Below are 24,942 nucleotides of genomic sequence, written 5' to 3' on the forward strand. Positions count from 1 at the left end.
CAGTCTCTGAATTACTATGTCTTCTGTCTTCCAATGGGTGACTCGCTGTTAATGAGACAGGCTGCCTGCTAGTGAGTGGCACTCATTAGAGAGCAATGGAAAGGGACTCCGTGGTATATCTCTCTCCAATGGTTTAGACAGAATCTTACCCCTGATGAAGTGGACTTGTGCTCCATGAAACGCGTAGGAGGACGGCAGAACTGCCATTGTGCATTTGTGTTTCGTGTTCTGGAACGCCGGGTGTTCCCTTGGGCAAGTGAGCCAACAGCTTTCACGTGGCTCAGGACTGGATTTTCCACCGTGAACCCTCCCCTCACCCCCGTCGGCGGCCTTGCAAAACTCCCCCACACCACCCCTCTTTCTCTTACAAGCCACCTTTCTCACACTTCCTCGTTCTCTCACCCCCTCTCCCTCCCATGTATTTCTCTCCCTCTCTTACACCCACACCTCTCCCTTTTACACCCCATCTCGCTCACTCTCCCTCCTTCATCCTCACGCAATCCCACTTCCTTTCCCAATTCCCCCTCCTCACACTCAAATCTCTCACTCAAACCTCACCCTCCTCACACTCAATTCCCCCATCTTCACTCAATTCTGCCCTCTTCACACTCTATTCCCCCTCACACTCAATTCCCCCCTCTGCGGCCCTTCCCCTCCTCACACTCATTAACCCCCCCATCTCCCACACTGAATAATCCCCCTCGCACTATAATCTCTAACTCGCCTACAGACACTGCCCCCCCCCCCCCAACCTGTCAGCCACCCTGCATGTGACATAATAATATAACACCGAATGGGAACAAGTGCTTTAAGTAACATTAGGAAAAGGAGTCCCTGCCCCGAAGAGCTTACACTCTTATTTCGAAATTTAGGGTAGGATGACCAGACGTCCCGGTTTTTTGGTCTTGGTCCTGGGCCCCAACTTTTTTTTTTAAATGTCCCGTTTTTTGGCCATTCGCGCAAGTTCAAACGTCAAGCGCCCACCGCGCATGCGTACGAGTGGCTGGCAAGTGCTGAGCGCTTCCTGTTCGCGCAGGGGCGGTGGACACTTGCCGTTTGCCCACACGCAAAATTTCCTGGGAGAAATCTGGTCACCCTAATTTTATGGAGAATTTACACAGACAGTATAAACTCAGTACATGAAATAAAACAAGTATTTATTATATCTTTTTATTAATGTGCAGCAAATAATATCACTTGTGGGTACATTAGCATGTCTCAATACAATCAACCATGCTCATTAGCACACTTAATCAGTGTCATTAATAACAGACTGACTGGAGCAGGCAGGCTTCGCCTCATGGTGTAGGCCCAGCTTAGCAACCAGTAAACCCTAGCAACCACCAGCCGACGCTGACAACTTCACGCTTTACAACCAATCAGCGCCGGCTCATTCCCCGTCTCCTCCAATCATCTCGCGGGGCGGCCTCCTTTACCTTGCTCCCCCCGCCCACCTCTGACTGACACCCTCGCTTGACCAATCACGTTTCCCCGAGTCTCCTCCTGCAGGCACCCAATCGGAGGGCAGTGAGGGTGGGAGATGGGACGCTTGGGTGGAGCTGATTGGCTGGTTTGCACCCCCGCCCCCCATACAGGAAGTAGCCTCCCCGCAGGCTTCCGGTTAGACACACGCACAGTGGAGAGCAGCAGCAGGGGAGCAGGCGCGTGCTGAGGGCGGGAAATTAAAGGTAATTAATGAATAATAATTAGTATTATCACAATGATTTTCCAGCGTGCTGAATGTAAGTGTGAGAAGGGAACCCCCCGTGTTCTGATCTGTACAGTGATCGTGTGCAATTATTCCATTGTTGTGCGTGCGGGGTGTATTATTACTGTAACGTGTCACACACACATAGATCCACAAACAGCTGTGTGTGTGTGTATATATATATATATATATATATATATGTATATATATATATATATATATATATATATATATATATAACACATACACACACAATGTGTGTGTGTGTGTATGTATGTATGTGTATATATATATATATATATATATATCAAATAAGATCACTTGTGCGCACATTCACATGTCTTTCACCATTATCACCCAGCATACAGTGTTTCCACTGCAGCAAGGGATTCTGGGAAATGACATGCAAATGAGCACACACTGTCACCTTTTGCCTGAAAAACCACTGTTGCATGGAGCCCATATAAGCTAATGCTCGCTGTTAACACAGCTTTAAAGCACAGCATGGGAATCAGATGCAAAGCCAGAGGAACTACTCGCAGACATGTTTCACCCTTAATGGGGAGCATCAGTGTGAAGTCGGTCGTACTGCTGGCTTTGCAATTTTCAAGGGTTTACCATCACGTTTTAAGTTATGGTGGGTGAAAAAGGCAACAAGAAACCTCCACCGTATTGCATATAGCAGACTTGCTACATGCAATACGGAGGAGGTTTCTTGTTGCCTTTTTCATCCACCATAACTTAAAACGTGATCACATACACCCCAGCATTCAGACATTTAAAAAATCACCAAAGGGGTTCCTGGGAAAGGTGAGAGTTATCTAGCATCCAACCCCATTGGGACCAGAAGCGAGTGGCTGGACCAGTCTCCACGTGCTCTGGGACATCCCCCTGCCCCAAACCATAATGGGATCAGCTATACTCCAACATACTCCAATACCCAATGAGCGGCCACTTTTTATTTATTTTTTTACCTTTATTGTTTCAACATTGCCCCTTACTCTCTCTAGATTGTAAGCTCCCAAGACAAGCAGGGCCCTCACTACCTGCTGTAGCTGCGCTTCTGTCCTTCTGTGTCATTATCAAATCTCTGTACTGCGCTGTGGCGTGTACTGGCGCTGGGTGACGATGATGATGATAAATGTAACTGTTTTTGAGGCTTGGATAGGGCAGAAGATGTGAGAGGATTGAATAATCCTTTACTTCCCGGGCACGGATGCGGCGCCTGAAGTCGGAGAATAAATGTGTGTTTTTTTTATCCGATTATAAAAAAAAATTTCATTTGTCGCCGGCACAGATGGGGCGCAGAAAGTCAAAGCGGAAGCCGCCTCCCAAGAAGAAGATGACGGGAAACCTGGACAAGCAGTTCACCTGTCCCTTCTGCAACCACGAGAAATCTTGCGACGTCAATATGTAAGCCGAGGCGCTTCCCTGAAGAGCTTACACTCTAATACTATCCTAGGGCAGGACTTTTCTATAGCCTCGAACGTGGCAGGCGTATGCTTATAGGCAGTGTTCGACAAACCTATACATTTGCTCGCCCCGGGCGAGTGGATTTAACATCGTGGCGAGCTCATATTAGCCCAAGCAGCACACGTTTGGTACTAGGTTGCGAGTAGATTTTTTTTGTGATTTGTCGACCACTGCTTATAGGGATCCATGTTAAAATGGACACGAAACCAAAAGTGGCGCGCACGGAGTGCTCATTTGCACGTCATTACCCAGAATCCTTTGCTGCAGTGGAAGCACCGCATGCTACGGCCCCAGTGGTCACGGCTGCACGCCCGCCGGAGCGTCTGGCGGCGCGTGCACCCGTTTCAGCCTCGACTTGGTGTCTGCGGTTGTGCTTGCAGTGGAGAGCAGGAGATCCGACGGGGGCGCGGCCATGACGTCGCGCGGCTGGTTTCGCCCTCATTGGCTGAACGCCGCCGTGACGTGGTCCATGCTCGGCCGCCGCGCCAAAAGACAAAAATCTGGTCTTTTGGCCACGGCGATCGCGACTTATGCGTGCCTGCCCCATAGGGCTGTGCTCCGGTGTGTGACGTGCACGCAGCCGCGGCCACTGGGGAAGTAGCCGAAGAGAATGGGTACAAGAAAAGACAGATGCCCAATTCTACATCCAATGTGACAAAACACATAGTTAAATACTTCAATGTTCGTTTTCTCATGAGTAAGGGTCATTTAGTTAATTAAACCCTTTGGCCAAAGCGTTATAAGCCTGCAGCCACGTCACAGCATGACCAGTATGCAGCCACGTCACAGCATGGCCAGTATGCAGCCACGTCACAGCATGGCCAGTATGCAGCCACGTCACAGCATGGCCAGTATGCAGCCACGTCACAGCATGGCCAGTATGCAGCCACGTCACAGCATGGCCAGTATGCAGCCACGTCACAGCATGGCCAGTATGCAGCCACGTCACAGCATGGCCAGTATGCAGCCACGTCACAGCATGGCCAGTATGCAGCCACGTCACAGCATGGCCAGTATGCAGCCACGTCACAGCATGGCCAGTATGCAGCCACGTCACAGCATGGCCAGTATGCAGGTCCTAACACTACGTGTGAATATTCTCATTTACCTCTGCAGTTTTGGGAGAATGGCCTTAATTTACCTGTCCTGCACAGGTACATGAGAACCTGCTACTTCTCTTGTTTATTAAGAGATAATGGGGAGAGGCAGGGTCGCGGACCTGCCGGAGATGCATGCACCGTATTTTTACTTGCTTTATCCTGAGAAATGCATAGTAGTGACAGGTATTTATTTAAACCGTGAAGGTCACTTTTTTTTCCCCCCTCTTTCTTTTGCGGCCCATATTCTTATGATCCCGATGACTTGCCTTGAGCAGCGACGGGCTGAAACAGTTCTGAATATTTCTCTCTTAATCACATTTTTATGGTTGAGTTACTCCAAAATGCGGTTCAATATTTTCTACATAGACGGTTGTTTAAATTTTTAAATATAACCGCCACATTGACCCCTCTCCATTTTTATTTATAAAAAGATGTTACCAGGAAGTAATACATTGAGTTACCTCTCGTTTTCAAGTGTGCCCGGGGCACAGAGTTATAACAATACAAGGTTGCATTAAAAGAACAGGGTTATACAGTCAATTCAGACATTTCAGGGACAGATGGTGTTGGAAAACTGGGTACAGGGGATAAAAGGGCTGGTGCGTTTCAGATTGAAATAGAGAAGCTTTAACATCAGCAAACGGCTCGCACCCTTTAGCTGCCCTTCGGCTACGCCAAAGGCTGTCCGCCTTTGGGGGGGACGCAGATGTACACTGAAGGGGTTCAGAATGAATGCAGCTGTGAATACAAAGTCCTTTTGCCCTGTTGGCTCATTAACATTCCTGTGGGCGGGGCTGACGTTCCACAAAGTACAAGCACATGTTAACCCTTAGCAGGCTGGTTCTGTGCACAGGGGAGCAGCTCTTGGGGAGGCCCCATCATGCCGTCCGCCTTTGGAACGACGCAGGCGTTCACTGCAGTAGACCTGCTTCGGATTGACCTGTGTTCGTTTGCACCTGCGCCTTTTTTTTTTGAAGGCCTTCATGGGGCATCTCAGCAGCCATCCTTATTTAGTCCCCGGAGAAATAAATTCCCGAGTCAGTGTTTTGTCCAAAACAGAAGACTAATCATTTTTGTTGACCATCGGTTTAGTGGGCAGGAGGGTGATTGAATTTGTACTAATGGGGGTTTTCAGTACGTCCTCTCTGAGGACGATTTTTATACGCCCGCTGTCACATGTCTCTCTCGTCTTCCTTTAGGGACAGAGCCCGAAACACCGGGGTGATTTCCTGCACCGTCTGCCTGGAGGAGTTCCAGACCCCCATAACCTGTATCCTATCAGCTGTACTGCCCCTTTTTGAACACGTCACTTTTTTTTCCCCGAACGGGAGGGCTGACCTTGAACCCATTAAACGTAGAATTTGACGGGAGATAAGCGCCCCTCCACCCAGATCTGCTGTAAAAGCTCAGACCCCATTTGATCCGCACCTTCCCTGTGTATATAGGATAACCTTACGGCTACCCCAAGCATGTTATTTCTTTCTTTTTAAACTCCCTGGCTGGTTGTTGGCCCTTCCTTACTGCCACCTGCTGGGGGACTATTCCACGCACCCACCACCCTTTCTGTAAAGCACCCGCTCACACGTCCCCGTAGCTGCCACCCTGCAGCTTCAGGGCATGTCCTTGTTCCGTCGCTTCTTTCTTTGGCAGATGCTTTCGCCCTGCACTTAGAAACGTCCTAATATTTAATTTCCCGCCCTTCCCTAAATTGTACTCATTGCCCGTCCTGTTAAGTCCTATGCTGCAGATGAGAGGTATCCAACTCCCGTCCTCAAGCGCCGCCACCAGGCCAGGTGTTGGGGATAGCCCTTGCTTCAGCACAGGTGGCTGCCTGTGGCTGAGCCACCTGTGCTGAAGCAGGGGTAATCGCTTAATCCCTAACCTGCTGGTGGCCCTCCAGGACATGAGATCATCTATGTGCAAATGAAAATCGGTTCTTCCCAGCATATCCCTGCTTCAGCACAGGTGGCTCAGTGTTCTAGGACTGGCGTTGGGCACCTCTGCTCGAGGTGGCTGCTGGATTCTGCTGCCTTAGCAACTATTAGGAAAGTGTCAGCGAAGTGCAATTTGACATACTCCTCTGTAATTAATGTTAAAAAAAAAAAATATATAGATATGCCGGTGTGTTTAAATGCTTGCAAAATGTTGATGTATCATTTCAAGTCTTTAAATGTAATGTATGGTGGCGTGGGACCTTGTTGCCCTTCAATTCCTAATTGTTTTCTGATTCTGCTCCTGCAAGGAACTAGTGCAAGAGTTCTGATCTGCAAAGTGGCAGCGCGAACCTCTTTCTGCTGTTAATACTTCTCCCTGTACAATCTACAGTCCTGCTGCCTGTTAGACACGTCCCTGTCATTAGGTCACTTTGCCCCTACGTGGGACTGTCACTTTAACCCATTACACACGTCCCTGTCATTAGGTCACTTTGCCCCTACGTGGGACTGTCACTTTAACCCATTGCACACATCCCTGTCATTGGGTCACTTTGCCCCTACGTGGGACTGACCCTTTAACCCATTAAACACGTCCCTGTCATTAGGTCACTTTGCCCCTACGTGGGACTGACCCTTTAACCCAATAAACACGTCCCTGTCATTAGGTCACTTTGCCGTATGTGGGGCTGACCCTTTAACCCATTGCACACTGTCCAGGCCGGCCGTGATCGCCCTTAACGCCCCTCGCTAAACCTCAGATCTTTCGGAAGCCGTAGACGTCTACAGCGACTGGATCGACGCCTGCGAGGCCGCCAACCAGTAGCTCTGGGATCTCCTCCTCCGTCGGTTGTCCCCGAGAACCTGCCCGGCCCTTTTTGTCCCTTCCATCACGATCGACTGATCAAGCCGCCCGCGCCTCCGACCAATCACAGCGCTGTATCGCAAGAGACCCGGAATCTGGGACGGAAGGCAACGCAGTCTCTTTCCTTAATATACAATATTTTGGGACCACAGCTGCTAAAACTGATGTAGAGGGGGACACTTTTTTTTTTTTTTTTAATTTACATTTTATTTTGAATGGTCTTTTGTTTTCATTCCCTGCACCCGGCAGACATCCAGATAACCTAAAAAAGGTGCTCCTATTTGTTTTACAAAATCGGTGCGTTTTGAAGAAACGCAGGGACAATGTTTAAAAAGGTTTTTATTTTATTTTTTATCGTGAGTATTTTTTTGGGGGGGGGCTGGAGGCTTAGCCGAACCTTTAGTGTGTGTGTGATGGGGGAGGTTATTTAAATTAACCATTCCGCACCTGTGATTAGGTGATCACGTTTATGCACACTGTATACCAATAACGCAATAGAGGGGGAGGTCACTGTGAGCCAAGAAAGTCTGAATATTCAATCCGTTTTCAAGACAAGGTTCAAAAAAAAATGTATTTCAAAAGCTTGTCTGGATTCAAGGATTAATCGCGGGCATAATATCGCTTTTTAACCTGTTTTTGAGGCAGATCACTATGAAAGGTGCATTTTGAGATTCTAAAACAAAGTCCTCTTAGAATGTCCGAGGCACGGTCAATTAAAAATTAAAAATATATATATCTCACACCTACATATAGATGTAGGCAGGGATATTTGAACCTGCCACGTGTTATTCTGCATAATCGCTGCCATGGAGGAGTTGATATTCTGCGTGATGACGGGATAGTCTGTCGTCTTTAAAGGAAGATGCAGCAGGCTCCATCTGTGCGTATATTAAATATATATTTATATTTCGTTGGGGTTGTGGACAAATTTGGATAACAGGAGGGAAGGGGAAAAAAAGGCAGGCACTCGACTTTTTAATCACAAAAACGTCCTCGTCTTGGTCTGAACCGAGAAAGGTCCTTTCATAGGACCAAAATGTTTTTTGTTTTTTCCCTGCGTGATGCCAACTTTCACCGTTTTGAAGACGTCCTGCAGTGAGTGTCTTATTCTCCCCCCTAAATAAACACCAACACTTCATGGATACAAGACGAGCGTTCTGGTTGCCACTTGAACTGTCCATTATCCAAATCTGTCCCCTCGTTATGTACCCTGTTTCGAAGGGTAATCCTGGTGTCAAGAGCGAAAATATATATATATATTTTTTCATATACACACACCCCCCTCTACGTGTGTACAGAGACCCTGGCAGTGCACACGTCTTGTACAGTAACAAGGCGGTAGGAAGTTGGGACAATTGATGTGGGTCCCTGACAGAAGAATACAACCAATGTTGGAGGAGCAGAGATGGGAGAAATTTGGGGCTGATGTTTCACGAGTACAAATGTGGGGTGAAGGGGGGAGAAAAAATCTTTTAGGAAATAGAGTGCGACACGAGTGTGTCTTATAATTATATCTACGTCTATGTCCGCAGCAATAATGAAATAGCAGGATCGTTGCGCGGGGCAATAAAATGCACCGATTTTGGGTGGAACGGTTTTGTCGGCTATGTCGCGGGGCGATATAACGCTGAGAGAGTGCAGCGTGGCACTTTGCTCTGGCAGTGTCGGGGTTAAGGAGGAGTGAGCTTGGCAAATAATTTTTTTTCCGTGTAAATAATTAGTTTCAGATGAGGGGGGGGGGGGGTGAAATAAAACTTTTTAAGGTATGTTTAGACCTGCGGGGCAAAAACAGATCTGTTACACATGGATGTAAAAGTGTTATTTTTATTAAACCAGAGATTGTGTGAAATGTTCGTCGTTTTGTTTTTATTTTTGTAATTTTGCCGATTTTTACTGTTTTGGTTTTTTTTATTTCCTTGTCCTAGCCATTTTTATTTTTGATAAAGACACAATAAGTGACCGTGAGAGCCAGTGCTGGAGAGAAGTGTTGTTTTTTTTAATTTATTTTAGGAACAGTTACAGCATCAAAGCATGTTACATTTTCTGTTTAAAAAAAAAAGCAAAATGGCAGGGCGCTTGCGTGACGAGGAGCAAGATGGCCGCCTGAGTTTGTAGCTCCGCTCTATGGTCCCACTTAAAGGCACTATTCGGCGATAAACGGACAACCCACCGAGACTCATTTCTCATCCACAAGTGTCTTAACAACTCCATGACCAAGATAGGCCTCCAGAAAAGAAAAACATTCCTGCACTGAGACGGCGCGTCAAACTTTTTCAGGCCTCGGCCGATTGGGTCGCATTGAGATTGCGGCCTGACACACAGCGAGTGGGAATCAGAAACCGAGGAAGGCCCCGATTTTCCACTCCGCTAAACAATAGGTAGATGGTCTCTAAAATGAAAGGCGGCTTTCCCGCTGAAAATACAAAAAGGGCGTAAGAGAACGGCGCAGGAATTTGGCCCGCGTGGAAAGGGTGAACGACTTGACGTGGAGACCCCCAGAGTCGCCGAGATAGAAGCTGAAGACTTGATGGGGCATGATATGGCTGCCATGGAAGAGCAGGTAGCGGATCTCCCAGTCTCCGGAGGATCAGGACAATCAATTCCTGCAGGAACAATATTCGAGTGCCGGTCATACCTGAGGTGGATGACCTCGCGGGGTTTCCTGCTGTGGCTGTTGACCATGTTCTGCCCAGACTTGACGGAGTCCCAACTGCTAATGGATAGAGCAAAAAACAACAAACAAAAATGCCCAAAGCTACTTCCAATGTGACAAAAATGCACCGTGCAATACCTATATCTCTCTTGAAAAACGGGTCATTTAGTTTAACCCTTTGGCCAAAGCGTCTTAAGCCTGGGGCCACTTTCAAGGCATGACCGTAGCAGGTCCCAACACTCACCTGGGTTAAAATTTGTATTAACCTGTATAATTACAGGAAGTTAATGGATAGAGCCCCGAGGCCCAGGACAGACGGATGGTTATAATCCTGCATTTTCACTACTACAGATCAAAGGAATCGATCATGACGGTGGCCGGAAACCGTGAGTCTATTGAATTTTAATCCATAAAACTACAGCTGTTCCCGGACATGGCAGCGATCACGCTGCAAAAAGGGGGAATCTTAAAAGAGAATCACTGAGATCCTCCGCAACGCGGGAATCAAATATTGGTGAGGCTTCCTGTTCTGCTTCACGGTGCTCAAAGAGGGAACCCAAGTCACAAGCAAAGATCCAAGTGAGGCGTCCCGTTTTCTGGCGTGACTGTCCTCTCTAATAGCGCGCCTGAGATCAGATGTATTGTAAGGAACCCTGACCCTCTCTAATAGCGCGCCTGAGATCAGATGCATTGTAAGGAACCCCAACCCTCTCTAATAGCGCGTCTGAGATCAGATGCATTGTAAGGTACCCCAACCCTCTCTAAAAGTGCATCTGAGATCAGATGCATTGTAAGGAACCCTGACCCTCTCTAATAGCGCGCCTGAGATCAGATGCATTGTAAGGAACCCCAACCCTCTCTAATAGCGCGTCTGAGATCAGATGCATTGCAAGGATCCCCAACCCTCTCTAATAGCGCGTTTGAGATCAGATGCATTGTAAGGAACCCCAACCCTCTCTAATAGCGCGTCTGAGATCAGATGTATTGTAAGGAACCCCAACCCTCTCTAATAGCGCGTCTGAGATCAGATGCATTGTAAGGAACCCCAACCCTCTCTAATAGCGCGTCTGAGATCAGATGTATTGTAAGGAACCCCAACCCTCTCTAATAGCGCGTCTGAGATCAGACGCATTGTAAGCAACCCCAACCCTCTCTAATAGCGCGTCTGAGATCAGATGCATTGTAAGGAACCCCAACCCTCTCTAATAGCGCGTCTGAAATCAGATGCATTGTAAGGAACCCCAACCCTCTTTAATAGCGCGTCTGAGATCAGATGCATTGTAAGGAACCCCAACCCTCTCTAATAGCGCGCCTGAGATCAGATGCATTGTAAATTCTTCTGTATTTGATACAATTTTGGAAAGACCAGAAACTTGCAGGGAACCCTTTAGGGGTGCCCGGGGAACCCTTTAGGGATGCCCGGGGAACCCAAGGCTTCCTAGGAACCCCGGTTTAAAAACACCGGTGTAAACTTCGGAACAGTTTAAACCAGTGGCGTAGTTAGACATTCACGGGCCCCCGGGCAAAAAAAAATGTCAGGCCCTGTTAATATTAATACTGACTATCTCGGGTGCACACAAGATTATCTGCGGGGCGGCAGATACAGAGGCCCCGCGCGCTGAAGGCCTCTGCAAACTTCACTAGCCTTGGTTCAGACGGCGTGTGTAACGCAGACACCCCCTCCCTCCCACTCCCTGCACAGTGTAATGCAGAGGGAGTGTGTATAACGCAGACACTCCCACTCCACGCAGTATAATGCAGAGGCCATGTGTATAACCATGACTCCCTCCCACTCCTCGCACAGTGTAATGCAGAAACCCCTCTCACTCCCCCGTAGAGTGTAATGCAGAGGAAGTGTATTCTGGATCCAGGCTCACTTGTAGCAGGTGAGAAGATCCATGTAGCTTAACTCGTCCCCTTTTTAAAGCCACACACAGTCCTTCTATTTTCTTCAACTTTATTGAGTGGAGTTAACAGAAATGTAAAAGCACTTGTATGTGGATTGTGGTAGCAGATTTCTCTTGTCAGGAGAATAACCTTGTGAGAGGAAGGTGTCCTGCTATGGGGAAGTGCTTCCCTGAGGGGAAGGTAAAAAGGATTTCCTTTCTGAGGGAGCAGTGGAAGATGTCTACTCACTTTGGCTGCTGTTGAAAAGAGAGAGCTCACTTTCCTTTCCAGACGGGAACACACTACGGGGCATAACAATACAAGAAAAGGGAAGGGGGGGGAGGGTTTAAACCAATCTCAAACTATGGGCATTGGGAGGTTGCCATGGCAACTGACTAGTGACTGTGTAAAGGGAATTATTTGTAGCAACAATAATATTGCAATATACACAGGCACTGGCTGTTACAGAGCAGGGGAAAGCATGTAACCTAACTAGGGAGAGCTGGTAGCCTGAGAGCTTCAAAGGTACACAGAATTAAACAATCCTGTTCCAGGACATTGTATATATAACACGGATACCCCCTCCCCCACAGTGTACTGCAGCGGCAGTGTATATAGTGCAGACATTCCCTCCCTCCCACTCTCCGCACAGTATAATGCAGAGGCAGTGTATAAAACTGTGACGGTGGGTGTAGCTGGGGGACCTAATAAAGAGGAATCCCAGCTCTGTGCCCCTAAAAAAAAGTGTAACTCGGCTGTCCTAGTAATATTTCATCCAGCCAAATGTCTTTAATATCCAGGGAAGAACAGGGATGTGTAAATGTATTTCAAAGAATGTATTCTTCTATTACTTGTGGCAATCCTTACCCCAGTTAGAAAGCCGCCATTGTCATGATGTGATTTGGGCTAGCTGTGTGTAATGCGAAGTCCTGTCTTTTACATAATTACCTTATGTCTGTATTTATGCCTGTGTTAACAATTCCCCCCAGTTGGATACAGTAGTTTGGTATTGTGTGGTGATTGGAATTAACATGTTAGCCCTGCAAATGTAAATGATGTTATGTGCCTGTTCCTATCATTTCTATGGAGGACGTTTCTGTAATCCCTTTAGCTGAACTGTTCTATAGAAAAGATATGATCAGAACAAAGGTAGGGCACTAGTTATTAGAATCAGTTACCAGGTCTGAGCCCCAGGCACTGTTTCTCTTGGCTGGCTACCCTTGCTCAATGTTAAAGAATACCCACCAAGGGGTATATAAGGAACACTGCTGGTCGGAGCAGGAGAGTCTAACAGAGGGAGAGACACTCTGCGAAGGAGTGTGGAGAGGACCATCTGAGACACTCTAGGAAGGAGTGTGGAGTTGGACTGTGACCAGCTGGAGATACCTGTCAGAGTGGCTGCTGTGTGTTCAGCACTCTCTGATATCCTGAAGCAGAGAAGCTGACGGGAAACCCATTTGAAGTGGGTCCCTGCACCTAGGAAAGGTAGATCTCATTCCCCAGGCCCCCATAAGTGTGTATATTTTTGTATTCTTGTGTGTTTCGGAGGTTTTATCCAAAATAAACCTCATTTTTTTTTCACTGCCTTGTTTTTGCCCTGTGATTGATCCCTTAAATATAAATGGTGTTAAAAGACCTGGTCTACCGTGAAAATAACGCAGACGCCTCCCTCCCACTCCCGGCATGGTATAATGCAGAGGCAGTGTATATAACGCAGACACCCCTTGCCTCCCACTCCCGGCATGGTATAATGCAGAGGCAGTGTATATAACGCAGACACCCCCTGCCTCCTACTCCCGGCACGGTATAATGCAGAGGCAGTGTATATAACGCAGACATCCCCTCCCACCCCCGCACAGCTCAGCGCAGAAACTACACCACAATGAGACAGGTTAGAAATATATATATCTATAGAAATTTATTTGCCGACGCTTCCTTGACAGAGCGGACGTGATGGGGTCGAATTTCTCTCTATACTGCGGCTTGGTGACGTGGGGGTGGGGGGGGGGAGACGGGCGATATTTTTGGGTGGAAGGGGCGTGCGGAAGCAGAGACAGGCGGCTACAGCGACATCTGTTGAAAGGCATTCTGCAGAGCGTCGCACCCACAGCGCCGCAGGGGCAGTCAATGCAGTTTTTATATTGTGTTTCTGCAGAGCGTCGCTCCATGAACTCCGATTCCCTGCCAGAGACCTGCAGAGCGTTGCTCCATTAACCCCTCCCTAGCTGGAGACCCTGCAGAAAGTCGCTCGATTAACTTAATTCCCTGCTGGAGACCCTGCAGAGCATCGCTTTATTAACGCCTCCCTTGCCAGAGACTGCAGGGCATCGCTCCATTAACCCCTTATCCTGCCAGAGACCCGGCAGAGCGTCGCTCCTTCAGCTCATTGAATTGTGTCGCCTGTTTATCATAAACCTGCAAAGCTCATGGTTAACCCCCCCCACCCCTGCTTCCCCACAGAGCATTGCTCCCCTAACCGCCAACCCCGCTACAAATCGCTGCAGACCGTTGCTCCACTAACTCTTCCCTGCATACCTATTACCCTCTCAGTGATCAGTTCCTGACGTTTGCCCCAAGGCATTAGAGCGGCAGCTGCACAGGGGAGTAATGCTCTGCAGAGTGTCATCTTCAGCCTGTTGCTAAGGAGTGACGCTCTGCACACTTCCCCCAGCACGGTGATAAAGGAGCAACGCTCAGAGGGCCTCTGCGCTTGCTATAAAGGTGTGATGCTCTGCAGGGCCTCTGCTATAAAGGGGCAACGCTCTGCGGGGGCCTCTGCGCTGGCTGCAAGGAGCAACGCTCTGCGGGGGCCTCTGCGCTGGCTGCAAGGAGCAACGCTCTGCAGGGCCCTCTGCGCTGGCTACAGCGGAGCGATGCCCTGCGGGGCCCTTTGCGCTGGCTACAACGGAGCGACGCTCTGCGGGGGCCTCTACGCTGGCTACAAAGGAGCGACGCTCTGCGGGGGCCCTCCGCGCTGGCTACAACGGAGCGACGCTCTGCAGACGTAGCCAATTCCCAGTCGGTCTCCAGACAGTAGTGTCGGGAATCGGTGGGTGGACGGGGGCTTTGGTTGAAGACCTTTAGTGCCAAAGCAGCGGGCACAGAACTGGCAGCAGTGACCCCCATTACCTGCCCCAAGCAGCGGGCACACGCTGGCACAGATGCGGGGCAGCGCAGGGGTTCTATCGGGAGGGGGCGGGGGGAGGGTGGCAGTGCCCGGGTCACTCGGAGTTGTAATACTGGTGGCTCTGGTCGTAGTGGCCGTCTTCGTCTCCGACCATGCGGTAGTTGGGCACCAGGCAGTACTTGGAGTCGTAGACTTGGCGCGGGAGCCCGTAGACGGTCATGCCCTGCTGAGATGCCCCCTTGTTGCTGCCCATTTGCAGGGAGATGGTGTTGTTGTCGCAGTGCTCCATACCCAGCTTCTGCTCGAAAATCTGGCGCTTGGTGCCGGGGGCTGTCATGCCAGCCTGCGGGAGAGGGCAGCGGGGAGAGGGAAGGGGGGGAGGGAGAGGGCAGGGGGGGAGGGAGAGGGCACGGGGGGAGGGAGAGGGCAGTGGGTTGAGAAAGCATGAGGGGAGGGGACAGGAAGAGAGATAGAGGGAGAGGGCAGGGGGGAGGGAGATGGCGGAGGAGTGAGGAAGAGAAGTCAGGGGGGAGATGGAGAGAGGAGAAAAAGGATGTGAGGTGAATGAGGGGTTAATATAGTATTACTTTCACTAATTATCTGTAGGTAGCCCCCCCCCAGGTCAGTACACCCCCTTTCCCATTCAGTAGCCCCTCCCCTAGTTACCAGCCTCCTCCCCTAGTTACCAGACCCCTCCCCTAGTTACCAGACCCCCCTCCCCTAGTTACCAGACCCCTCTCTGGTCAGTAGCTCCCCTTTCAGTCACTATACACCCTCCCCTTGTCAGTAGCCTCTCTCACTCACCTGGGATGCCCCCTTATTGGTGCCCATCTGTAGGCTAATGGTGGCCTGGTCCAGTGGCTGGTCGGTGCCCATCTTGGGGTCATACAGGTGTCTTCGGGTGCCATAGGACGTCATCCCCTTCTGGCTGGCAAACTTATTGGTGCCCATCTGACAACGGGGGCACAAAAGGATTGGCATGTGTGCCAGGTGGCCGCACTCCCTAAATGTCCTGATGCAATCTCAGCTGCCCCCCTCTAAATACCCTTATGTTGTTCAGCTGCCCCATCTAAATACCCTGATGTAGATCAGCTGCCCCCTATAAATACCCTGATGCCACCTCAGCTGCCCCCTCTAAATGCCCTGATGCCACCTCAGCTGCGCCCTCTAAATGCCCTGATGCCATCTGAGCTTCCCCCGCTAATTACCATTATGCCAGCTCACCTGCCCCCTCTATGCCCTATGATCACTTCAACTGCCCCCCTATTACAGCCCTGCTGCCCCTATTATTAGGATGGCGACAGGCTGCTCACCGTGCCCATTAACTACCCCAGTTGGCATTTGACTGAACCTTCCTTCCTGTATGAGAATGGAGCCCATCTGTCGCCCCTCCTGTGCCACCCACCTGTCGCCCCTCCTGTGCCACCCACCTGTCGCCCCTCCTGTGCCACCCACCTGTCGCCCCTCCTGCGCCACCCACCTGTCGCCCCTCCTGTGCAACCCACCTGTCACCCCTCCTGTGCCACCCACCTGTCTCCCCTCCTGTGCCACCCACCTGTTGCCCCTCCTGTGCCACCCACCTGTTGCCCCTCCTGTGCCACCCACCTGTCACCCCTCCTGTGCCACCCACCTGTCTCCCCTCCTGTGCCACCCACCTGGAGCCCCTCCTGTGCCACCCACCTGTCTCCCCTCCTGTGCCACCCTCCTGGAGCCCCTCCTGTGCCACCCACCTGTCTCCCCTCCTGTGTCGCCCCTCCTGTGCCACCCACCTTTCGCCCCTCCTGTGCCACCCACCTGTCTCCCCTCCTGTGCCACCCACCTGTCGCCCCTCCTGTGCCACCCACCTTTCGCCCCTCCTGTGCCACCTACCTGTCTCCCCTCCTATGCCACCCACCTGTCTCCCCTCCTGCGCCAACCACCTGTCACCCCTCCTGTGCCACCCACCTGTCGCCCCTCCTGTGCCACCCACCTGTCTCCCCTCCTGTGCCACCCACCTGTCGCCACTCCTGTGCCACCCACCTGTCGCCACTCCTGTGCTAACCACCTGTCTCCCCTCCTGTGCTATCCACCTGTCTCCCCTCCTGTGCTATCCACCTGTCTCCCCTCCTGTGCCACCCACCTGTCTCCCCTCCTGTGCCACCCACCTGTCTCCCCTCCTGTGCCACCCACCTGTCTCCCCTCCTGTGCTATCCACCTGTCTCCCCTCCTGTGCTATCCACCTGTCTCCCCTCCTGTGCCACCCACCTGTCTCCCCTCCTGTGCCACCCACCTGTCTCCCCTCCTGCGCCAACCACCTGTCGCCCCTCCTGTGCCACCCACCTGTCTCCCCTCCTGTGCCACCCTCCTGTCTCCCCTCCTGTGCCACCCACCTGGAGCCCGATAACGTTTCTTCCTTCAGTGAGTTTTTCAGGTTGGAAACTCCGCTCCTGCCGATCTGCGTACTTCACCCCGAAACTCACCTTAGCACCTTTTGACTTGGCCTAAAAGAATGGTAATGAGGGGGAGGCTGGCACTGCCACTGCCCGCGCTGTACCTGTGCTGTGTATACATGTCATGGCGTAGTAGTAGTGTGTGTGAGGGGAGGCTGGCACTGCCGCTGCCCGCGCTGTACCTGTGCTGTGTATACATGTCATGGCGTAGTAGTAGTGTGTGTGAGGGGAGGCTGGCACTGCTGCTGCCCGCGCTGTACCTGTGCTGTGTATACATGGCATGGTGTAGTAGTGTGTGTGAGGGGGGAGGCTGGCACTGCCGCTGCCCGCGCTGTACCTGTGCTGTGTATACATGGCATGGTGTAGTAGTAGTGTGTGTGAGGGAAGGCTGACACTGCCGCTGCCCGCGCTGTACCTGTGCTGTGTATACATGGCATGGTGTAGTAGTGTGTGTGAGGGGAGGCTGGCACTGCTGCTGCCCGCACTGTACCTGTGCTGTGTATACATGGCATGGTGTAGTAGTGTGTGTGTGAGGGGAGGCTGACACTGCCGCTGCCCGCGCTGTACCTGTGCTGTGTATACATGGCATGGTGTAGTAGTGTGAGAGGGGAGGCTGGCACTGCCGCTGCCCGCACTGTACCTGTGCTGTGTATACATGTCATGGCGTAGTAGTAGTGTGTGTGAGGGGGAGGCTGGCACTGCCGCTGCCCGCACTGTACCTGTGCTGTGTATACATGGCATAGTGTAGTAGTGTGTGTGAGGGAGAGGCTGGCACTATCGCTGCCCGCGCTGTACCTGTGCTGTGTGTACATGGCATGGTGTAGAAGTGTGTGTGAGGAGGAGGCTGGCACTGCCGCTGCCCGCGCTGTACCTGTGCTGTGTGTACATGTCATGGTGTAGAAGTGTGTGTGTGAGGGTGAGACTGGCACTGCCGCTGCCCGCACTGTACCTGTGCTGTGTATACATGGCATGGTGTAGCAGTGTGAGGGTGAGGCTGGCACACCCCTTACGCCAACTTACCACACTCGCTAACGCTAGCAGCGTAGACTGAACCTGGGTGAGGTTGCAGTTCTCAAACAGGTCATTCGCCTCGAATATATCGTGAGGTTTCACCCCGTACGCTGTAATCGCCTTCGTAAAGTTCCCAATGTTTTCCAGCTGCAGAGAAAATAAAAGAGGTGGTGGAGTTGAAATAACAGTGCCAGGGAAAATACCCTCTTACCCCAGGGGCATCACCAAGCTACGCCACTGTCAGCACTGCAGGGATTATGTGTCCCGAATCTCCTATTTGTCCTAGAGGTTGGCAAACCTTGCCAGCTTATGCCACCCTGCCCAAAGTCCAGGGCATCCTGTGCCAGCTCGAGCTGCACGTTTTATGGTGGTGGAAGGAAGGTGTGGCGTGGCGCGCAGGGTAGGAGGAGAAGGTGGCATTATCCCCGTGGCACTCACCTGGTGCCAGTTCTGTGTGGACTCGTTTGTTTTCCGAACAGATCCGGGCTGCAGCTTGTTAATTAACCTGGAGAAATGAGAGAGGATTTACACATGGCGGCAGTGCCAGTGTCCCCCAGACACACAGACACACACACACACTGCTACACCATGTATATACAGCACGGGAAAATTGCAGGCAGCGGCAGTGCCAGCCTCCCCCTCACTCACAGGTAGGGGAGGAGCTGTGAGCCAAGATGGCGGCAGACCCTGGAGGAGGGAGAGGAGTGGGAACCAGGTCTCAAGCTAATCTGAATGCGGATAAGAAAGTTTCCCTGGAAACTAAAGTGCAGAAACTTATGCAAAAGAAAGAATCAGAAAATATGGAAAAAGAGATGAATGAAAATGTTGGGCAGAAAGAAGCTGAAATGGAGAATAGTGAAAGTACTCAGAACCAGACGGGTAAGAGAACTGCGGCTAAAACCAGCCCAAGGTCTAATGAAGCCAGGAGTAAAAGGCAGGCAGAGCATGAGAGAAGGAGACTGGAAGTCACAGAAATTGTTATCCCACAAATTAGTAAGGACATACACACTAATGCACAGGCAACTGCAGCTACACTTGACATAGAGACCCCGCAAACAACTACACCTGACACAGTGACCCTGTATACAACTGTACCTGTGACAGAGACCCTGCATATAGCTGCACCGGAAACAGAGACCCTGTATACAACTGTACCTGTGACAGAGACCCTGCATACAGCTGCACCGGAAACAGAGACCCTGCATACAACTGTACCTGACACAGAGACACTACAAGCACCTGAGGGGAGCAGACAGGTGCAGGAATTAGCAGCCACACCCAAGGCAGACACACTGCGAACAGCCCAGGCTGAGAGCCTGAATAATGCTGGCAATACACCTGAGACAGCAGCAAACAGCCCAAGCACAGGAAGAAGTGTCTGAAGTGGAAATGGCTGAAGCAGTGGAAAACGCTGAAGCAGTAGAGGCTTTTGAGGCACAAGAAATGGAGATTCCTAAAGTGGGAGAGAAATCCATACAGCCTGCAGCAGCATCAAAGCCCTTAGCAGAAACAGGAGCGGCAAAACCAAAGTCCTTAGGTGAAGCAGGAACTGCAGCAAAACCAACAGGAGAGGCTGAGCCAGCTCCCCCCCAGCAGTCAGCATGGAGTACAAGATGCCCAGGTACATCTTATTTGTCATTTGATGATGCCAGAAAGCGCAGGAACGTAGTCAGGCTGCATTATTGGGGGGATATGGTTCCTATACTGGACAGATTTGTTATAGGAAAGGACTTGATCAAAATTTCTCTTGGCTTCCAACCCAGTGAGGTGTATGCTTTGTTACATGCTCCTAATAGCAGAAACTATGACGTCAGCTTTAAGACACCAGAAGGGCTAGAAAAATTCTGGTTTCGTTACAGAGAAGTGAAGGATAATCCAGAATGGGAATTCTTTAAAGTTATCCAGGTATCTCGCCCTGTGACCGTGGAAGTGAATATTATCTTTGATATTGAGACTGTAGCGGTAGAAGATATATGTTTTTGGCTGCAAAGACAGTGCGATGTTCAGTCCGGTCCAGTGAAAAATATGGATGCTGAAGGTTTCTGGAATGGGGGCTACAAGTTTAAAGTTAAACTTAGATACACACACAATGTGGCATGTCACCTCCCAAACGCCATATATATTGGAAGGGATCGCGGGCGATGTTTTTATTGGGGACAGCCTAAAAAGTGTTTTAAATGTGATTCTCCCAGGCACTTAAGCTCAGCGTGTGACAAAATCAGGTGTACTTTATGTGGTTCTATTGGTCATCACAGCTCTGAGTGTGACAAGGACATTGTCTGCAACCTGTGCTATAAATGTGGTCATTCCTTTAAAGATTGCCCAGAAGCCGAACACAAACATTATGGGCAGAATGACACAGAGTCATCAGAAAGTCTTCAACTTACACCTGTAGAAGAGGTTTTAACGTCTCTGGGTCTGACATATACACTTCCAGCCCAAGGGGGGTCAGACGGAGAGCACAGGAGCGATCTGAGTTTTGTACCAAACACAGAGAATTCTACTCAGGAAGGTGATGTACCCCGCAAGGATGGCGGCGAGCCCTGCAAAGATGGCGGCGAACCCTGCAAAGATGGCGGCGAACCCTGCAAAGATGGCGGCGAACCCTGCAAAGATGGCGGCGAACCCTGCAAAGATGGCGGCGAACCCTGCAAAGATGGCGGCGAACCTTGCAAAGATGGCGGCGAACCTCACAAAGATGGCAATAATGAATGGGAAACAATAACAAATAAAAACAAGGCTGCCCAAACCAGCTCAGCTAGAAAGAAAACTACAGAAACTGTCCAAGAAGAGATCTCGCTGCACAATACCTATGAGGTATTGGAGGAAAAGAGTTGGGGTGAAAAGATGGATGACGCAGACCCCGATATGTCGGACAGTCAGACCTCGCAGAAGTCTGGATCTATTCAGGACATTGTGATGGCCGGACCATCAAATAAGAGAAATCTGCCATCTGAGAGTCCCCCCGGGAGAAAGAAAATGGTCAAAAAGAAAAATGGTGCAAAAAAGAAAAAAAAAAGGGTGGTGATTGATTCACCAAATGTGCCAAAGTGCCCCTCTCCGATGAAAGTGGCAACTAATTAATGTGAATAGTATTAAGGGGAAAAGACCCGGACTGAAGCCTTTTCTATTCTGAAGGACTTTAAGAATTAGATTTTCTTTTTGCAGGAAACTTGCCTGATTACTTTGTGTTATTATCTATCTGTAAAGTGTATATAGCAGGGGGAATCTGAGAGGTTGGAGAGATGCGTTTAGATATCTTTGAAAAGTGAATCTCTCTAAGATAAATGTAATGTTTATGTGATTCTCTGGATGCTATTCTGTGAGTATTGTGTGTTTGTAAATATTTGTATTTTGTATCTTATACTATATTAGTGAAAGCACTGTATGTTTGCCTGCCTGCCTGGATGTCCGGTGTCTCTAGGGGAAATCTCATTGGTCCCTTGGCCCGCCCGCCCCCGCACACCTCTCATTGGCCTGAGGCGGAGTGACGGGCCAAACACACACACACACACACACACACACACACACACACACACACACACACACACACACACACACACACACACACACACACCACGGGGGGGGGGACACACACACAGGGGGACACACACAGACACAGACACACACACACAGGGAACACAGGGACACACAGGGGGACACACACAGACACAGACACACACACACAGGGAACACAGGGACACACACACAGGGGGGGGGACACACACACACAGACACACACACACACACACACGGACACAGGGACACAGGGACACAGTGACAGACACACACAAAGTGACACACACACACACACTGTTACATACATTAGCGGGGCTCACAGTGTTAGCAGCACCCGCGCGCACCTCCTCCTCTCCCCGTGTCTCCCGCGCTTTCACCCCGACCCCCCCCCCTCCCCCGGCGCCGCTACAGTCAGCGGGACACACACACTATTATTACCCCTTCAGCGCCCCCCCCCCCCACCCAGTGTCAGCGGCCGTGCGAGACCCCCCCTCTATATCTCCCACCTCTCCCCCCCCCCACACATATACATGCCCCCCCCTCCCCGGCGCTACAACTCACCCCTCCCCGGCGGGGGAACAGCCAGTGGCCAGGCAGGCTGCCTCGCGGCGCCGAGTGCCCAAGATGGCGGCGCCCGGGACACAGCGGGGGAGCGGCCACAACACGCTGCCTCCCGCCTCAGATCCACGTGGGACCTGCCGGATGGGTGAGTGAGCGGCCTTCACCTCCCCTCCACCCCCCCTTCACCTCCCCTCCACCCCCCCTTCACCTCGCCTCCACCCCCCCCCTCCCCTCCAGTGTCAGTGTCTCCCCGATACCCCCCCCCCCGGCGCCGCTACAGTCAGCGGGGGAGCGAGCGAGCGCCCGGGACACAGCGGGAGAGCGGCCACAACACGCTGCCTCCCGCCTCAGATCCACGTGGGACCTGCCGGACGGGTGAGTGAGCGGCCTTCACCTCCCCTCACCCACCCCTCACCCCCCATCACCTCCCCTCACCCCCCATCACCTCCCCTCACCCCCTTTCACCTCCCCTCACTCCACTTCTCCCTTTCACCTCCCCCCTTCACCACCCCCCCTTCACCACCCCCCCTTCACCTCCCCCCCTCCACACCCCCTTCACCTCCCCTCCACCCCCCCCTTCACCACCCCTCCACCCCCCCCTTCACCACCCCCCCTTCACCTCCCCTCCACCCCCCCCCTTCACCTCCCTTCCACCCCCCCTTCACCTCCCTTCCACCCCCCCCTTCACCTCCCTTCCACCCCCCCCTTCACCTCCCTTCCACTCCCCCCCCTTCACCTCCCCTCCACCCCCCCACCTTCACCTCCCCTCCACCCCCCCACCTTCACCTCCCCTCCACCCCCCCACCTTCACCTCCCCTCCACCCCCCCACCTTCACCTCCCCTCCACCCCCCCCTTCACCTCCCCTCCACCCCCCCTTCCCACCGCCTCCCCCCCCTTCCCACCGCCTCCCCCCCCTTCCCACCGCCTCCCCCCCCTTCCCACCGCCTCCCCCCCCTTCCCACCGCCTCCCCCCCCCTTCCCACCGCCTCCCCCCCCCTTCCCACCGCCTCCCCCCCCCTTCCCTCCACCTTCCCACCGCCTCCCCCCCCCCTTCCCACCGTTTCCCCCCTTCCCCCCCTTCCCACCGCCTCCCAGCCCCCCTTCCCACCGCCTCCCCCCACCCCTTCCCACCGCCTCCCACCCCCCCTTCCCACCGCCTCCCACCCCCCCTTCCCACCGCCTCCCACCCCCCCTTCCCACCGCCTCCCACCCCCCCTTCCCACCGCCTCCCCCGCCCCCCCTTCCCACCGCCTCCCCCGCCCCCCCTTCCCACCGCCTCCCCCGCCTCCCCTTCCCACCGCCTCCCCCCCCCCTTCCCACCGCCTCCCCCCCCCCTTCCCACCGCCTCCCCCCCCCCCTTCCCACCGCCTCCCCTTCCCACCGCCTCCCCCCCCCCCTTCCCACCGCCTCCCCCCCCCTTCCCACCGCCTCCCCTTCCCACCGCCTCCCCTTCCCACCGCCTCCCCCCCCCCCTTCCCACCGCCTCCCCCCCCCCTTCCCACCGCCTCCCACCCCCCGCCATCCCACCGCCTCCCACCCCCCGCCTTCCCACCTCCTCCCACCCCCCGCCTTCCCACCGCCTCCCACCCCCCGCCTCCCCCTTCCCACCGCCTCCCACCCCCCGCCTCCCCCCTCCTCCCCCTTCCCACCACCTCACCCCTCCCCCCCCTTCCCACCACCTCCCCCCCTTCCCACCACCTCCCCCCCCTTCCCACCACCTCCCCCCCCTTCCCACCACCTCCCCCCCTTCCCACCACCTCCCCCCCTTCCCACCACCTCCACCCTCCCCCCCTTCCCACCACCTCCCCGCTCCCGCCCTTCCCACCACGTCCCCCCTCCCCCCTTCCCACCACGTCCCCCCTCCTCCCCCTTCCCACCACCTTCCCCCTCCTCCCCCTTCCCACCCCCTTCCCCCTCCTCCCCCTTCCCACCACATCCCCCCTTCTCTCCCTTTCCACCACCTTCCCACCATCTCCCCCCTTCCCACCACCTCCCCCCTTCTCCCCCTTCCCACCACCTCCCCCCTTCTCCCCCTTCCCACCACCTCCCCCCTTCTCCCCCTTTCCACCACCTCCCCCCTTCTCCCCCTTTCCACCACCTCCCCTCTCCTCCCCCTTCCCCCCCCCGCTCCACTTCCCCCCTCCGCTCCCCTTCCCCCCTCCGCTCCCCTTCCCCTTTCCCCTCCGCTCCCCTTCACCCCCCCTCCGCTCCCCTTTCCGCTCCCCTTTCCACCCCCCCCTCCGCTCCTCTTCCCCCCCCCTCCACCTCTTTTTCCCCTTTCCCCTCCCACCCCCTCCCACACTTCCACCCCCTCCTCTAACCCTTCCCCCCCTCCTCTAACCCTTCCCCCCCTCCTCTAACCCTTCCCCCCCTCCTCTAACCCTTCCCCCCCTTCCTCTAACCCTTCCCCCCCTTCCTCTAACCCTTCCCCCCCCCTCCTCTAACCCTTCCCCCCCCCTCCTCTAACCCTTCCCCCCCCCTCCTCTAACCCTTCCCCCCCTCCTCTAACCCTTCCCCCCCCTCCTCTAACCCTTCCCCCCTCCTCCACCCCTTGCCCCCCTCCTCCACCCCTTGCCCCCCTCCTCCACCCCTTGCCCCCCTCCTCCACCCCTTGCCCCCCTCCTCCACCCCTTGCCCCCCTCCTCCACCCCTTGCCCCCCTCCTCCACCCCTTGCCC

General features: G+C 53.0%; 2 protein-coding genes across 2 annotated transcripts in view; one reads left to right on the forward strand and one right to left on the reverse strand.

Annotated features, from left to right (window-relative positions):
- The first annotated feature begins 1,579 nt into the window (after positions 1-1,579).
- Positions 1,580-8,930, forward strand: ELOF1 (elongation factor 1). The gene is made up of 4 exons (XM_075577514.1): positions 1,580-1,688; positions 3,006-3,121; positions 5,481-5,551; positions 6,974-8,930. The coding sequence occupies exons 2-4, from the start codon at positions 3,006-3,008 to the stop codon at positions 7,036-7,038; spliced, it is 252 nt and encodes an 83-aa protein (XP_075433629.1). The 5' UTR covers positions 1,580-1,688; the 3' UTR covers positions 7,039-8,930.
- A 4,590-nt stretch (positions 8,931-13,520) lies between these two features.
- CNN1 (calponin 1) overlaps positions 13,521-24,942 on the reverse strand; it is a 35,547-nt gene continuing 24,125 nt past the window's right edge. The window contains exons 3-7 of the mRNA XM_075577513.1: positions 18,623-18,689; positions 18,194-18,331; positions 17,114-17,224; positions 15,549-15,695; positions 13,521-15,087 (exon numbers count right to left, since the gene is read on the reverse strand). Of these exons, the coding sequence (XP_075433628.1) occupies positions 14,839-15,087; positions 15,549-15,695; positions 17,114-17,224; positions 18,194-18,331; positions 18,623-18,689 (712 nt within the window). The 3' untranslated portion in view covers positions 13,521-14,838. The remainder of the gene's footprint in view (positions 15,088-15,548; positions 15,696-17,113; positions 17,225-18,193; positions 18,332-18,622; positions 18,690-24,942) is intronic.

The sequence above is a fragment of the Ascaphus truei genome, chromosome 20, assembly GCF_040206685.1.
Source record: "Ascaphus truei isolate aAscTru1 chromosome 20, aAscTru1.hap1, whole genome shotgun sequence".
Taxonomy (NCBI): Eukaryota; Metazoa; Chordata; class Amphibia; order Anura; family Ascaphidae; genus Ascaphus; species Ascaphus truei.